Source organism: Salmo trutta, chromosome 30 (assembly GCF_901001165.1).
Source record: "Salmo trutta chromosome 30, fSalTru1.1, whole genome shotgun sequence".
Taxonomy (NCBI): Eukaryota; Metazoa; Chordata; class Actinopteri; order Salmoniformes; family Salmonidae; genus Salmo; species Salmo trutta.
The window spans coordinates 36,653,400-36,667,778 of record NC_042986.1 but is presented as its reverse complement, the minus strand read 5'-3'; the positions used below and the strand labels follow the sequence as shown (position 1 = coordinate 36,667,778).

Below are 14,379 nucleotides of genomic sequence, written 5' to 3'. Positions count from 1 at the left end.
GGAGTGTTGTATGGCGTTGAAGCTCGTTTGGAGGTTTGTTAACACAGTGTCCAAAGAAGGGCCAGGTATACAGAATGGTGTCGTCTGCGTAGAGGTGGATCAGAGAATCACCAGCAGCAAGAGCGACATCATTGATGCACACAGAGAAAAGAGTCGGCCCGAGAATTGAACCCTTTGACACCCCCATAGAGTGCCAGAGGTCCGGACAACAGGCCCTCCGATTTGACACACTGAACTCTATCTGAGAAGTAGTTGGTGAACCAGGCAAGGCAGTCATTTGAGAAACCAAGGCTGTTGAGTCTGCCGATAAGAATGTGGTGATTGACAGAGCCGAAAGCCTTGGCCAGGTCGATGAATACGGCTGCACAGTACAATCTTTTATCGATGGAGGTTATGATATCGTTTAGGACCTTGAGCGTGGCTGAGGTGTACCGGAGATGTGGTAGAGAAAAAGCAGTCCGATATGCTCTGGGTTGATATCGAGCTGTGCAGACTGGCAGGAATTAACCGAGCTGAGGCCTGCTGGTGTCCGAGTTAACGGTGAAGACCACTAGCAGCGGCTAACTTGACTACTAGCTAGTAGCTAGTTAGCTGGCTAGCTACTGATGGGGGTTCTGGTTCTAAAGTATAAAAATAGCAGATCCGTACCACATTGGGTGAGGCGGGTTGCAGGACAGTATATTCAGTCCGTAGATGGAAACTGAGATTAAAATATATACGAAATATATCCCAAAAAAACAAGGGAGAAAACGATATTTACATGGGATAAGACAAAACAAGACAAAACACACGTCCGACTGCTACGCCATCTTGGAATCATTACAGTGGAACGTTTTGTCCAGGAAGTTGTCTAAAAGGGATTTAATTTGTTGTTGCCTAATTGTTCTTTGGTAAGTTTCTATACTACATTCCTTACATCTATAGCATTTCTTAATATTATTCAGTTCCTTTGGCTTTGATGCCTCATGATTGAGTAGATGCCTCTGTTCTAGTAGACTGTGATTTTGCTGTGATCTGATAGGAGTGTCAGTGGGCTGACTGTGAATGATCTGAGAGACTCTGGGTTGAGGTCAGTGATAAAGTAGTCTACAGTACTACTACCAAGAGATGAGCTATAGGTGTACCTACCATAGGAGTCCCCTCGAAGCCTACCATTGACTATGTAGATACCCAGCGTGCGACAGAGCTGCAGGAGTTGTGACCCGTTTTTGTTGGTTTTGTTATCATAGTTGTGCCTAAGCATATGGGGGAGGGGATGCTGTCACCTGCAGGCAGGTGTTTGGCCCCCTGTGTGCTGAGGGTGTCAGGTTCTTGTCCGGTTCTGGCATTTAGGTCGCCACAGACTAGTAACCCAAAATCAATCATTTTCCTGACGGGGGGGGGGGGGGGGTTGATTTCCCCCCCCCAGGATGGAGAAGCTGTCTTCATTAAAGTATGGGGATTCTCTCTCTTCCATCTCTCTCTCTCTCTCTCTCTTTCTCTCTCTCTCTCTCTGTTTCTCGGTCTCTCCCATCTCTCACTCTCTCGCTCTCCATCCCTCTCTCTCATCAGCTGACGTTAACCAACCAGATACCATCTGACACACGCCGTAATAACCTTGTCCCCTTGTCTCTCCCTGCGTCTCCATAGCAACCCTCACATGGTGCTGAACATTGACCTGGCGCCCACCATCCTGGACATCGCTGGCATGGACGTCCCGCCGGACATGGACGGCAAGTCCATCCTCAAACTGCTGGACATAGAGAGGCCAGTCAACAGGTATGGAGCAGAAAATGATCAATTCCTGCCCATAACTATGTGTATTCTGTATGTTGGCAGGCCATAGATCACTGACAGAAGTAACTGCATATCCTCTAGGTCCCTTAAATTCAACTCTGGACATGGAAGCCAGTTCCACTGCTTTTTAAATGATTCCCCTCTAATCAGGCACTGATTTAGGACACCAGGTGGGTGCCAGAATGATCAGGTAGAACAGGAAAACCAAACAGGATTTTAAGACCCCTGCTCTGGGTGGTTCTATTGAATATGAGTCGTACATTGGCACAGGCCACTGACAGGTTTGAGTTCCCTCAGGGTTCCTGCTCTACTCTGGTAAAAATTACTTCCAAAGAGCCCAATCTAACACCTGGGTTTGACCAATGACTTTTCCTCAAAACTGTGGCACCGCACCAATCTTTGAACCTGGCTCAGTCTGCCAGGTTACCATGACATCAGTTGAGATCACATCCACATCCCAGCGACACCTCTTCCTCCTGCCCAGCCTGGATATTACCATCGTTAACGGAAGAAAAAAAAGATATCAAAGAAAATAAATAATCCTTCTCCATCCCTCCAAGACACTGAAGTAATAACTCCAGGAGCTGGCCTGTCTGTCTGTCTGTCCGTCCGTCCGTCTGTCTGCCTGTCTGCCTGCCTGCCTGCCAATGCCACTAGGTGAAGGAAGAGCTTTCACCACAGGAGAATGAAATTGGGGAAGGAGGGGTGTGTTTGTGTGTGGGTGTGTGGGTGTGTGGGTGTGTGGGTGTGTGTGTGTGTGTGTGTGTGTGTGTGTGTGTGTGTGTGTGTGTGTGTGTGTGTGTGTGTGTGTGTGTGTGTGTGTGTGTGTGTGTGTGTGTGTGTGTGTGTGTGTGTGTGTGTGTGTGTTGGGGGATTCTCTTCTCTTTCCCAGCTGTAATCAGAGAGAGATAGCTGTGAAATTCCGCAGGCAGGGGAGGCTAGCTGGCTGGCCTGATGGGAGGCTGTGGGGATTGACGGAGAGGCTGTGGGGATAGACGGAGAGGCTGTGGGGAAGAGAGGAGGTCGAGGGGTGGGATGGAGGAGAGCAGAGTTGTGCTGGGAGGAGGAGAGAGAGAGAGAGAGAGAGAGAGAAAGGGGGAGGGAGGAGAGAGGGAGAGAGAAAGGGGGAGAGAGGGAGCAGCACTGTAGGCCGATGGATCAATAACTCATATCTGAGCAGCAGGCCAGGAGAAGGTCAGAGTACTCAGGGAAGAGACCCATTTATTCCACTTTATTCTTCTTCTACGTTCGATCACTTTATTTTTTCCTGTCCTCATCCAAAAGAACACCTGAAGTGTGCTATCGATTGTTTATCCTCTCAGATTGACCCAGGGCTTTTTTCTTATCTCCCTCACTACCTGTTGCATTTTATCATCACTGGAGGCTGTCGCTCTACGTAGTGTAGGAATTCTAATTTCCTCAAGTGTTACATGGTGTTCTGACTGTAGTACCTGGTCAATGAAGGAGACGGCTGATGGGTCTGTCTTTATCACTCCTGGTTGTCAGGTTCCAGGTGAATAAGAAGGGGAAGGTGTGGAGAGACTCGTTCCTGGTGGAAAGAGGGTGAGTCACAGGATATCATCTCACTGTTTCTTCAGTTTTGTTATATATATTTTTAAGGGTATTTTCTGACATTATTGAAGAGAGATTGTGTCAATGACAATGGGGACAGGGCAGCAGGCTGGATTTGAACCTATGCCGACATCTTAGATACAGTACATTTGGTGGAGGCTGCGGCATTACCGCTGGACCAGCCACTGTTTTACATAACGATACCGCAGTCTATTTATTCATGTCTCTGTCTGTGTGCCCATTAAATCATCTGGTTACATTCAGCTGAGTGTGTGGTGGGAGATGAAGTAGAGAGGTCACAGTGCTCAATGCCTCATTATTTCATGTCTTTCTTGCCTTAATATTACCCAACAGATACTTGATATCAAACCCATATCTGGCAATGCAACCTCTGCTAATGTCATTAGCTGCATCATGTAAGTGATAATGCCTGAGAAGCTGTGGTTTATGGGATATATTGTCACTGCTAATCAGCATGCAGGACCCTAACAACCTGGTGTATAGTTCCATGACTGTGTGTTTCGTTCGTGTGTGTGTGTGTGTGTGTCCACAGGAAGTTGCTCCACATGCGTGATGCGTCTTCAGGGAAGGACGTGGCCCAGGAGGAGAACTTCCTGCCTAAGTACCAGCGGGTCAAGGACCTGTGTCAGAGAACAGAGTACCAGACACCCTGCCAACAGCTGGGACAGGTAGGCAGCCAGGAAGACCCAAGCACAAACACTCCCACATATACACACACACACAGAAAATCAAGCATGCACACACGCACGCACAAACACAGTCATACTTCAATTAACAATCAAATTCACAGTTGCACACAATTACCGTAATTTCCGGACTATAAGCCGCAATTTTTTTCCCAGCTTTGAACCTCGCGGCTTAAACAATGACGCGGCTAATATATGGATTTTTCCCGCTATCAATTTTTTTTGAAAGGAGATGACTTCAGTGGTTTCAGTGCACAGGAGGAGGAAGATAGTGACCAATGACTTTCTTGGTAGGCTACTGTTTACTGCTAATTTTTTCTTTTTTGTTACAAGCCGTGTTTCGTTAAAGCCTATTTATTTTTGTTACAAGCCGTGTTTCGTTAAAGCCTATTTATTTTTGCTACACAAGCCGTGTTTCGTTAAAGCCTGTGTAAAGTTCATTTGTTTCAATGTACCGGTAGGCACCTGCGGCTTATAGACATGTGCGGCTTATTTATGTTCAAAATAATACTTTTTTTAAAATTCAGTTGGTGCGGCTTATATTCAGGTGTGCTCAATAGTCTGGAAATCACGGTAGATGAATGTTCGCCCCTGAAGCAAATGTACAAGCATAACAGCCAACACTGAAAATACAACACTTGATTAGTCACTCCATCCGTCTCTCATCTTTGCGTCTCACTTTTATAAGTAAAGTGCAGTAAATTGGTGTGTCTGAGAATGTAATTAAAAAGGCTCTGTACCCTCTTGATCACCTGCTGCTATAAAAAGAGAATGAGCTGCTGTGTTCTGTTCTGGTGGAGAGGAGAGGAGAGGAGAGGAGAGGAGAGGAGAGGAGAGGAGAGGAGAGGAGAGGAGAGGAGAGGAGAGGAGAGGAGAGGAGAATCCCCTGCAGGTTGGTTTCTCACTGTGGGTTTAGACAGGATAGACAGGACTTACTGAGGTGCTTTTATCTCTCAGGACGACCTTTCTTTGAAACCAAACAGCTGTGTTTCAGGTGATTAGGCTTTGAGTGAGGTCTGTTGCCATAGCTCTGTCCCCCAGGACACGCACAGACACACTCCATCCCATCTTGCTAATGAAGGACAGTGGGGGAGAGAGTGTGACAGTTCTCTAGCTGTCAAATCAAACACACCTGCAACTTTAAGAACTCAGATATTTCTTAACAAGATTGACCATTGAATAGTAGAGTCCCCAAGGGATCTCTGAATCCAACCAAGCAATCTCCCTCTATCTCTCAGCTTTTTGTTCCTGTCTCTAAAGGCATTTTTCACTGTCAGTAACTTTCTCTCTTGGATCCTGATGGATTTCCTCTGTCAGTAACTTTTCCACTTACCAATATCTGAACAAGAGAGCCTCCCCTCTGGATCCTGGTGGATTTCCTCTGTCAGTAACTTTCTCTTGGATCCTGATGGATTTCCTCTGTCAGTAACTTTCTCTCTTGGATCCTGATGGATTTCCTCTGTCAGTAACTTTCCCTCTTGGATCCTGATGGATTTCATCTGTCAGTAACTTTCTCTCTTGGATCCTGATGGATTTCCTCTGTCAGTAACTTTCTCTCTTGGATCCTGGTGGATTTCCTCTGTCAGTAACTTTCCCTCTTGGATCCTGATGGATTTCATCTGTCAGTAACTTTCTCTCTTGGATCCTGATGGATTTCCTCTGTCAGTAACTTTCTCTCTTGGATCCTGATGGATTTCCTCTGTCAGTAACTTTCCCTCTTGGATCCTGATGGATTTCCTCTGTCAGTAACTTTCTCTCTTGGATCCTGATGGATTTCCTCTGTCAGTAACTTTCTCTCCTGGATCCTGATGGATTTCCTCTGTCAGTAACTTTCTCTTGAATCCTAATGGATTTCCTCTGTTAGTAACTTTCTCTCTTGGATCCTGATGGATTTCATCTGTCAGTAACTTACTCTTGGGTCCTGATGGATTTCCTCTGTCAGTAACTTTCTCTCTTGAATCCTGATGGATTTCCTCTGACACCTATACTCTTTTTTCTCCATCTGACATCAAATATGTTAATTAAAAAACACATGACAGAGAAAGTGTCAACAGAATCTGTATAATTGTAAGACTGCAGCAGTCCTGCTCTGTGCTCTGTCTGTTTACACTACAGTACTGTATCTGCCTATTAATTATGACGTAACGGGATTGTGTGGGAGCAGAAATGAGAAGAGGAAGAGTCAAACACTTCATTAGAGGGTCTCTCCTCTCCCCATGCCTCTCCTCTCTTCTCCCCTCGCCCCTCCTCTCATCTCTTCTCCCTTTGCCCCTCCTCTCCTCTCCTCTCTTCTCTTCTCCTCTACTCACTGCTCTTCTCTCCTCCTCTCCCGTCTTCTCTCCTCCTCTCCCCTCCTCCCCTCCCCTCCTCTCTTCTCCTCTTTTCTCCCCTCGCCCCTCCTCTCATCTCTTCTCCCTTTGCCCCTCTACTCCTCTCCTTTCCCCTCCTGTCCCCTCCTCCCCTCTCCTCTCCTCTCCTCTCCTCTCCTCTCCTCTCCTCTCCTCTCCCCTCCTGTCCCCTCCTGCCGCCTCCTCCCCCTCTCCTCTCCTCTCCTCTCCTCTCCTCTCCTCTCACCTCTCCTCTCTCCTCTCCTCTCCTCTCCTCTCCTCTCCCCTCCTGTCCCCTCCTGCCGCCTCCTCCCCCTCTCCTCTCCTCTCCTCTCCTCTCACCTCTCCTCTCTCCTCTCCTCTCTCCTCTCTCCTCTCCTCTCCTCCATGGTTTGTCATCGCCTGTTAATTGCATTTGAAGCAACATCACAGACAGGGTAGTGGAAGTTAATTTGCATCTGCATGGCGCCGCTTGTTTCCACCAGCGAGTAATTTCACCTGCAGAAGCATGGTGTTCCAATCAGATGAAAATATCATTTTACTGTAATGAACATAGTCAGAAGGTACAAATAAGGTGTTAATTATGATTGTGCCTGTTTGTGTCTGTGTGCCTGTGTGTGCTGGCATGTGTGTTTGTGTGTGTGTGTGTGTGCGCGTGCGTGTGTGCATTTAAAAATACAATGTTTTTTTCTCAGTGTTAACCCCTGTCCCCCTCTCTTCTCTCCCTGCAGAAGTGGCAGTGTGTTGATGATGCTACAGGGAAACTGAGGCTGTATAAGTGTAAGGGCATGGCCAGCATGTCTGCAGAATGGAAGGAGGGCCCTGCCAACATCAGGTCCCGATTTTACCCCCAGCGCAAAGCAGAGCACAACGCAGAGCGCAACACAGAGCCCGAAGGCTGCAATTGTGACCAGTTCTCTAGCTTCAGACTCAGTGCCTTCAAGAAGAAAAAGTTGCTTTCCAAGAAGAGTAGGTGGAATGTGGCACATATTTTTCACTCTCACATTCACTCATACTGTACACAAACACTCTGATCACTTCTGACACTCATACTGTACACAAACCCTCTGATCACTTCTGACACTCATACTGTACAATACACAAACCCTCTGATCACTTCTGCCACTCATACTGTACACAAACCCTCTGATCACTTCTGCCACTCATACTGTACACAAACACTCTGATCACGCACTTCTCATGCAAGCACACTAAATTCTGCTTTACAAAATGTTCCTCACTGCATGAATGCAGTGTAGCTCACGTCTCATCACTGATGTGGTGTGTGGGAGCCACCCTGTGGAGACAATGACAACTTCACTCACAGCTATAATTTAAAGGTTCAGTATGTAACTGTGGGAGAAATGTGAGTTGTAGATCTCTGATTCTCATTGAAAGTAAGTCTGATAAGCGGTAGATTCATTCTACGTGCTCTATTTCTATGCATCCTGTGCTGAAGTTAATATTTTCGGTCTTTTTTATTTTCGGTTTTGCACACCAGTTTCAAACAGCTGAAAATACAATATTTTTGGTTTTTGAAAAGGGGAACAATGAAACAAACTAACTGTGGACCTGGCTTCGATGTCCGGATTTGAATTTGGGGGCGTAGAGATTGTACAATGTTTCTCTACACCCCTCAAATTCTAATCCGGACATCGAAGCCAGTTGCACAGTTAGTTTGTTGCATTGTTCCCCTCTAATAAGGGACTGATTTAGACCTGGGATACCAGGTGGGTGCAATTAATTATCAGGTAGAACAGAAAACCTGCAGTACTCCGGACCTCTTAGGGTAGTATTTAAATAACCCTGCTCTACACAATGCCTTGTTTGTTTCGTCACATAAAATGAAATTAGGTGAACATGATAAAATGTTGGCAACCAGGAAATGGCAGAGTGATTTCTACACATTGTGCCTTTACAGTCTCATAGGACCTGATGGGGCTTAAATACTATGTAGAAATCCCTCCACTAACTCACCCTGCTCTCTTCCTGACAGAGATGAAGGCCGTCAAGAGCTACGCCCGTAATCGTTCTGCCCGCTCCGTGGAGATGGAGATAGGAGGGGATCTGTATGCTGTAAACTTGGGGGATGGCTACCAGCCTGTACTGGCCCCCAGGAACCTCAGCGAGGCTGGGGCCCCGGGGCCACGCGACGACACTGAGGACGACTTCAGTGGCATGGGGTTCACCATCAGTCCCAGGACTAGCAGCAACAGTCTGGCTATAGAACCTTCTGACATCAAAGTCACACACAGGTCAGGGAGTGTGTTGAGGTTCTATGTGGATGGGTGGGTGTGTTTGTACTGTGTTAGTACTGCATGTTGAATGTGTTGAAAGTGTACTATGCCGAAATCCCTCCGCCATTTCCTGGTTGCTAAAATTCGAATAGTTCACCTAACTTAACATAAAAAGTTAAGTGTAGAGAAGGGTTTCCCGTATTCGGTTTTTCCTTTCAATGATATATAATAAGCTCTAGACAACCAGGTGAGGGGAGCTCCTTACTAATTAGTGACCTTGATTCATCAATCAAGTACAAGGGAGGAGCAAAACCCTGCAGACACTCTGCCCTCCGTGGAACGAATTTGACTCATGTGATGTAGAGCATTATTGTACAATTTAAACTGCTGTGAAATATATTTTCCATACCCCCAAATTTGTATTTTCAGCTGTTTGAAGATGGTGTACAAAACCAAAAGTAAATAAGCAAAAACTAAACTTAAAGTTACATATTTCAGCTTTAAAACTGCATGTTTGAATGTGTTGTTAATACTACATTCTTGTGTTGTTAGCTGGGCTAAATGCTCACTGTGTCCTGTCCTCAGGTGCTCCATCCTGGCCGATGACACAGTGAAGTGTGACACAGGGATCTATAAGTCTGTGCAGGCCTGGAAGGACCACAAACTCCACATCGACCACGAGGTAGGCCAGTCTTCTTAGCCACTCACATAACCCATATCGACCATGAGGTCAGTCTTCTCAGCCACTCACATAACCCATATCGACCATGAGGGAAGTCTTCTCAGCCACTCACATAACCCATATCGACCATGAGGGAAGTCTTCTCAGCCACTCACATAACCCATATAGACCATGAGGTCAGTCTTCTCAGCCACTCACATAACCCATATAGACCACGAGGCCAGTCTTCTCAGCCACTCACATAACCCATATCGACCATGAGGTAGGTCAGTCTTCTCAGCCACTCACATAACCCATATAGACCACGAGGCCAGTCTTATCAGCCACTCACATAACCCATATAGACCACGAGGCCAGTCTTCTCAGCCACTCACATAACCCATATAGACCACGAGGCCAGTCTTCTCAGCCACTCACATAACCCATATAGACCACGAGGTCAGTCTTCTCAGCCACTCACATAACCCATATAGACCACGAGGCCAGTCTTCTCAGCCACTCACATAACCCATATAGACCACGAGGCCAGTCTTCTCAGCCACTCACATAACCCATATAGACCACGAGGCCAGTCTTCTCAGCCACTCACATAACTCATATAGACCACGAGGCCAGTCTTCTCAGCCACTCACATAACTCACATATGACCACAAAACAATTATGCTTTATTTCTCAATGCAGTTGATCTTCAGTGCTCACAGGGATTTGTGTAATGACAATCAATAGCTGCTAATGAAATCATTGATTGTGTAATTATGAATTCGTTGAACGGGTGGTACTGGGACTCGAATCCACTACCTTAGCTTTGCAAGTGCCATGCTCTAACAACTCGGCTGTAGAAGACCACATCATTGTGTTGTGACATTTCTCTGTCTAATCTAATGTCCTGCCTCTCTCTCAGATTGAGACCCTGCAGACCAAGATCAAGAACCTGAGAGAGGTCAGGGGTCACCTGAAGAAGGCCCGCCCAGAGGAGTGTGACTGTCTTCGCTACATGTAAAGAGAGAACATCTCCTCCCGTCCTCTCTCCTCTCCTATCCTCTCCTCTCCTCTCCTATCCTCTCCTCTCCTCTCCTATCCTCACCTCTCCTCTCCTCCCCTCCCTTCCCCACTTCTCTCCTCTCCTATCATCTTTTCCCCTCTCCTTCCCTCCCCTCTCCTTTTCCCTCCTCTCCTCCCCTCTCCTCCCCTCCCCTCTGCTCCCTTCTCCTCTCCTATCCTCCCCTCTCATCTCCTCCCCTCTCCTCTCATCTCCTCCCCTCTTCTCTCCTCTTCTCAATCCACAGTTTACATTGCTCAACTGATTTCTTACCAACACCCACACACTAAACGCCAGCATTACATTACAGTGACTTTACCACTCAAATAGCTTTTCTTCAAACCCCCTGTGGTTCTCCCTGCAGATATTCATCATAAATGCTGATAATGTGAATATCTGTGTGTGTTTCAGCTACCAGTCTAAGTACAAGAGTAAGCTTAGGCACAAAGGAAGCAGCATTCACCCATTCAGGTAAGGGGCTGGGTTTGTGTTGTTTATCATGTGTGTCCTTCCTATAAGAAAGAGATGTGAACTCTAGGTGTTCTTATGAACTCTATGTGTAATGATTGTATATCTACAATATACTGTATGTATGTATGTATGTGTGACTATTTCATTGTGTCACTGTGTAATGTGTGTGTGTGTGTGTGTGTGTGTGTGTGCATGTGTGATGTCATCAGGAAGGGTCAGGATAACAAGGCGTGGCTGCTGAAGGACCAGAAGAGGAGAAAGAAGATGAGGAAACTGCTGAAACGTCTGAGGAACAACGACACCTGTAGCATGCCTGGTCTCACCTGCTTCACCCACGATAACCAGCACTGGCAGACCGCCCCCTTCTGGACAAGTAAGACCCTGTACACACACACGCACACACACTAGCACTCACGTACACACACTAGCACCAACTATTCTCTCTCTCTGCAGTGGGTCCATTCTGTGCCTGCACCAGTGCCAACAACAACACCTACTGGTGCGTGAGGACCATCAACGAAACTCACAACTTCCTGTTCTGTGAGTTTGCGACTGGCTTCCTGGAGTACTTTGACCTCAACACAGATCCCTACCAGGTCAGTGCTCCTCCTCACCGCTATCACTCACTCCTCTGTAAAGATGGTATTTAACAGAGTAATACATTTAGAATATCGTTCTGATTCTAGACATCTAATTACATAGCATTATTTAAATATCCCCAATGTCATGTTAATGGTGTTTTAACATGACTGTTATAGAATGTTGTAGTGTCATGTTAATGGGGTTCTAACATGACTGTTATAGAATGTTGTAGTGTCATGTTAATGGGGCTCTAACATGACTGTTATAGAATGTTGTAGTGTCATGTTAATGGGGCTCTAACATGACTGTTATAGAATGTTGTAGTGTCATGTTAATGGTGTTCTAACATGACTGTTATAGAATGTTGTAGTGTCATGTTAATGGGGCTCTAACATGACTGTTATAGAATGTTGTAGTGTCATGTTAATGGGGCTCTAACATGACTGTTATAGAATGTTGTAGTGTCATGTTAATGGGGTTCTAACATGACTGTTATAGAATGTTGTAGTGTCATGTTAATGGGGCTCTAACATGACTGTTATAGAATGTTGTAGTGTCATGTTAATGGGGCTCTAACATGACTGTTATAGAATGTTGTAGTGTCATGTTAATGGGGCTCTAACATGACTGTTATAGAATGTTGTAGTGTCATGTTAATGGGGTTCTAACATGACTGTTATAGAATGTTGTAGTGTCATGTTAATGGGGCTCTAACATGACTGTTATAGAATGTTGTAGTGTCATGTTAATGGGGTTCTAACATGACTGTTATAGAATGTTGTAGTGTCATGTTAATGGGGCTCTAGCATGACTGTTATATGACTGTTAGAGCCCCATTAACATGATACTACAACATTATATTACAGTCATGTTAGAGCCCCATTAACATGACACTACAACATTCTATAACAGTCATGTTAGAACCCCATTAACATGACACTACAACATTCTATAACAGTCATGTTAGAGCCCCATTAACATGACACTACAACATTCTATAACAGTCATGTTAGAACCCCATTAACATGACACTACAACATTCTATAACAGTCATGTTAGAGCCCCATTAACATGACACTACAACATTCTATAACAGTCATGTTAGAGCCCCATTAACATGACACTACAACATTCTATAACAGTCATGTTAGAACCCCATTAACATGACACTACAACATTCTATACTAGTCATGTTAGAGCCGTGTCTTCAAGATGGCACACTGAAAACGATCTATTGTATAACAGCTGGAGATGGTCTTATGAATTCATGTGCAAATATTATGAAGACCAGCATTATTCCTCTCTGTCTCTCTGTCTCTCTGTCTCTCTCTTTATCTCTGTCTGTCCGTGTAGCTGATGAATGCTGTGAACACGCTGGACCGAACCGTCCTAAACCAGCTCCACGTTCAACTCATGGAGCTCCGCAGCTGCAAGGGCCACAAGCAGTGCAACCCCCGTACCCGCAACCTGGAGCTGGGTGAGTTCCTGTAACACACACACACACATACACATACACATACACATACAATCTCAGGTTGTTGTGGGTTGTCACTACAGAAGAATGATCTCTGTTTGCTATCCTCATCACCATCATCCTCTCCACCAAACACAAGTCCTGCCTTGCTTTGTGTTCTTGTTTTCACCATGCAATACCACTCATGTATCAATTCTATTACTGCATCTTAAACGATTACAACCACTCGCTCTGGAATGAGTTTTGTTCCTTTTAATTAAGGTCAATTCAGTTGAAAGCCGCTTTATGTTTTTATTTTTTTTCAGAAACCATTTTGCGTTTTAAACAACTGCTCTTTCTAACCCGTTTAAAAGCCTCCTTCAACACAGAGTTACACCTACATGGCTTAACTAGGTCTCTATGCCTTAATTGATAGGAATCTGTTCCTATATACTCTAACCACTGCTATTGTCTCTTCTTCAGGAGGTAAAGAGCGAAGCAGCTTTGATGAATACAGGTATCTTTACTCATTGACATAAACACCACTCTGCACTTAACTGTTTATTAGGTATTAGTACTAAACTCAGGAAAAAAAGAAACCTCACACTGTCAACTGCATTTATTTTCAGCAAACTTAACGTGTGTAAATATTTGTATGAACATAAGATTCAACAACTGAGACATAAACTGAACAGAAATGGAATAATGTGTCCCTGATCAAAGGGGGAGGGGGGGGGTCAAAATCAAAAGTAACAGTCAGTATCTGGTGTGGCCACCAGCTGCATTAAGTACTGCAGTGCATGTCCTCCTCATGGACTGCACCAGATTTGCCCGTTCTTGCTGTGAGATATTACCCCACTCTTCCACCAAGGCACCTGCAAGTTCCCAGACATTTCTGGGGGGAATGGCCTAGCCCCCACCCTCCGATCCAACAGGTCCCAGATGTGCTCAATGGGATTGAGATCCGGGCTCTTCACTGGCCATTGCAGAACACTGACATTCCTGTCTTGCAGGAAATCACGCACAGAACGAGCAGTATGCCTGGTGGCATTGTCATGCTGGAGGGTCATGTCAGGATGAGCCTGCAGGAAGGGTACCACATGAGGGAGGAGGATGTCTTCCCTGTAACGCACAGCATTGAGATTGCCTGCAATGACAACAAGCTCAGTCCGATGATGCTGTGACACACCGCCCCAGACCATGACGGACCCTCCACCTCCAAATTGATCCCGCATAAGAGTACAGGCAAAACTGACCATCACCCCTGGTGAGACAAAACCGCGACTCGTCAGGGAAGAGCACTTTTTGCCAGTCCTGTCTGGTCCAGTGACAGTGGGTTTGTGCCCATAGGCGACGTTGTTGCCGGTGATGTCTGGTGAGGACCTGCCTTACAACAGGCCTACAAGCCCTCAGTCCAGCCTCTCTCATCCTATTGCGGACAGTCTGAGGACTTATGGAGAGATTGTGCGTTCCTAGTGTAACTCGGGCAGTTGTTGTTGCCATCCTGTACCTGTCCCACAGGTGTGATGTTCG

The 14,379-nt window shown here is 45.8% G+C and overlaps 1 protein-coding gene across 6 annotated transcripts in view; it reads left to right on the top strand.

Annotated features, from left to right (window-relative positions):
• Window positions 1–14,379, top strand: part of LOC115168595 (extracellular sulfatase Sulf-2) — a 127,196-nt gene that overhangs the window by 105,081 nt on the left and 7,736 nt on the right. For 3 of the 6 annotated variants that reach the window (XM_029724008.1, XM_029724009.1, XM_029724006.1), the window contains exons 8-19: window positions 1,630–1,758; window positions 3,283–3,339; window positions 3,902–4,037; window positions 7,114–7,351; window positions 8,379–8,637; window positions 9,172–9,301; window positions 10,203–10,297; window positions 10,752–10,811; window positions 11,021–11,184; window positions 11,265–11,407; window positions 12,747–12,870; window positions 13,330–13,363. In XM_029724008.1, the coding sequence (XP_029579868.1) occupies window positions 1,630–1,758; window positions 3,283–3,339; window positions 3,902–4,037; window positions 7,114–7,351; window positions 8,379–8,637; window positions 9,172–9,301; window positions 10,203–10,297; window positions 10,752–10,811; window positions 11,021–11,184; window positions 11,265–11,407; window positions 12,747–12,870; window positions 13,330–13,363 (1,569 nt within the window). Of the gene's footprint in view, window positions 1–1,629; window positions 1,759–3,282; window positions 3,340–3,901; window positions 4,038–7,113; window positions 7,352–8,378; window positions 8,671–9,171; window positions 9,302–10,202; window positions 10,298–10,751; window positions 10,812–11,020; window positions 11,185–11,264; window positions 11,408–12,746; window positions 12,871–13,329; window positions 13,364–14,379 lie in introns of all 6 variants that reach the window. The other 3 variants (XM_029724011.1, XM_029724010.1, XM_029724007.1) reach the window with 2 other exon arrangements.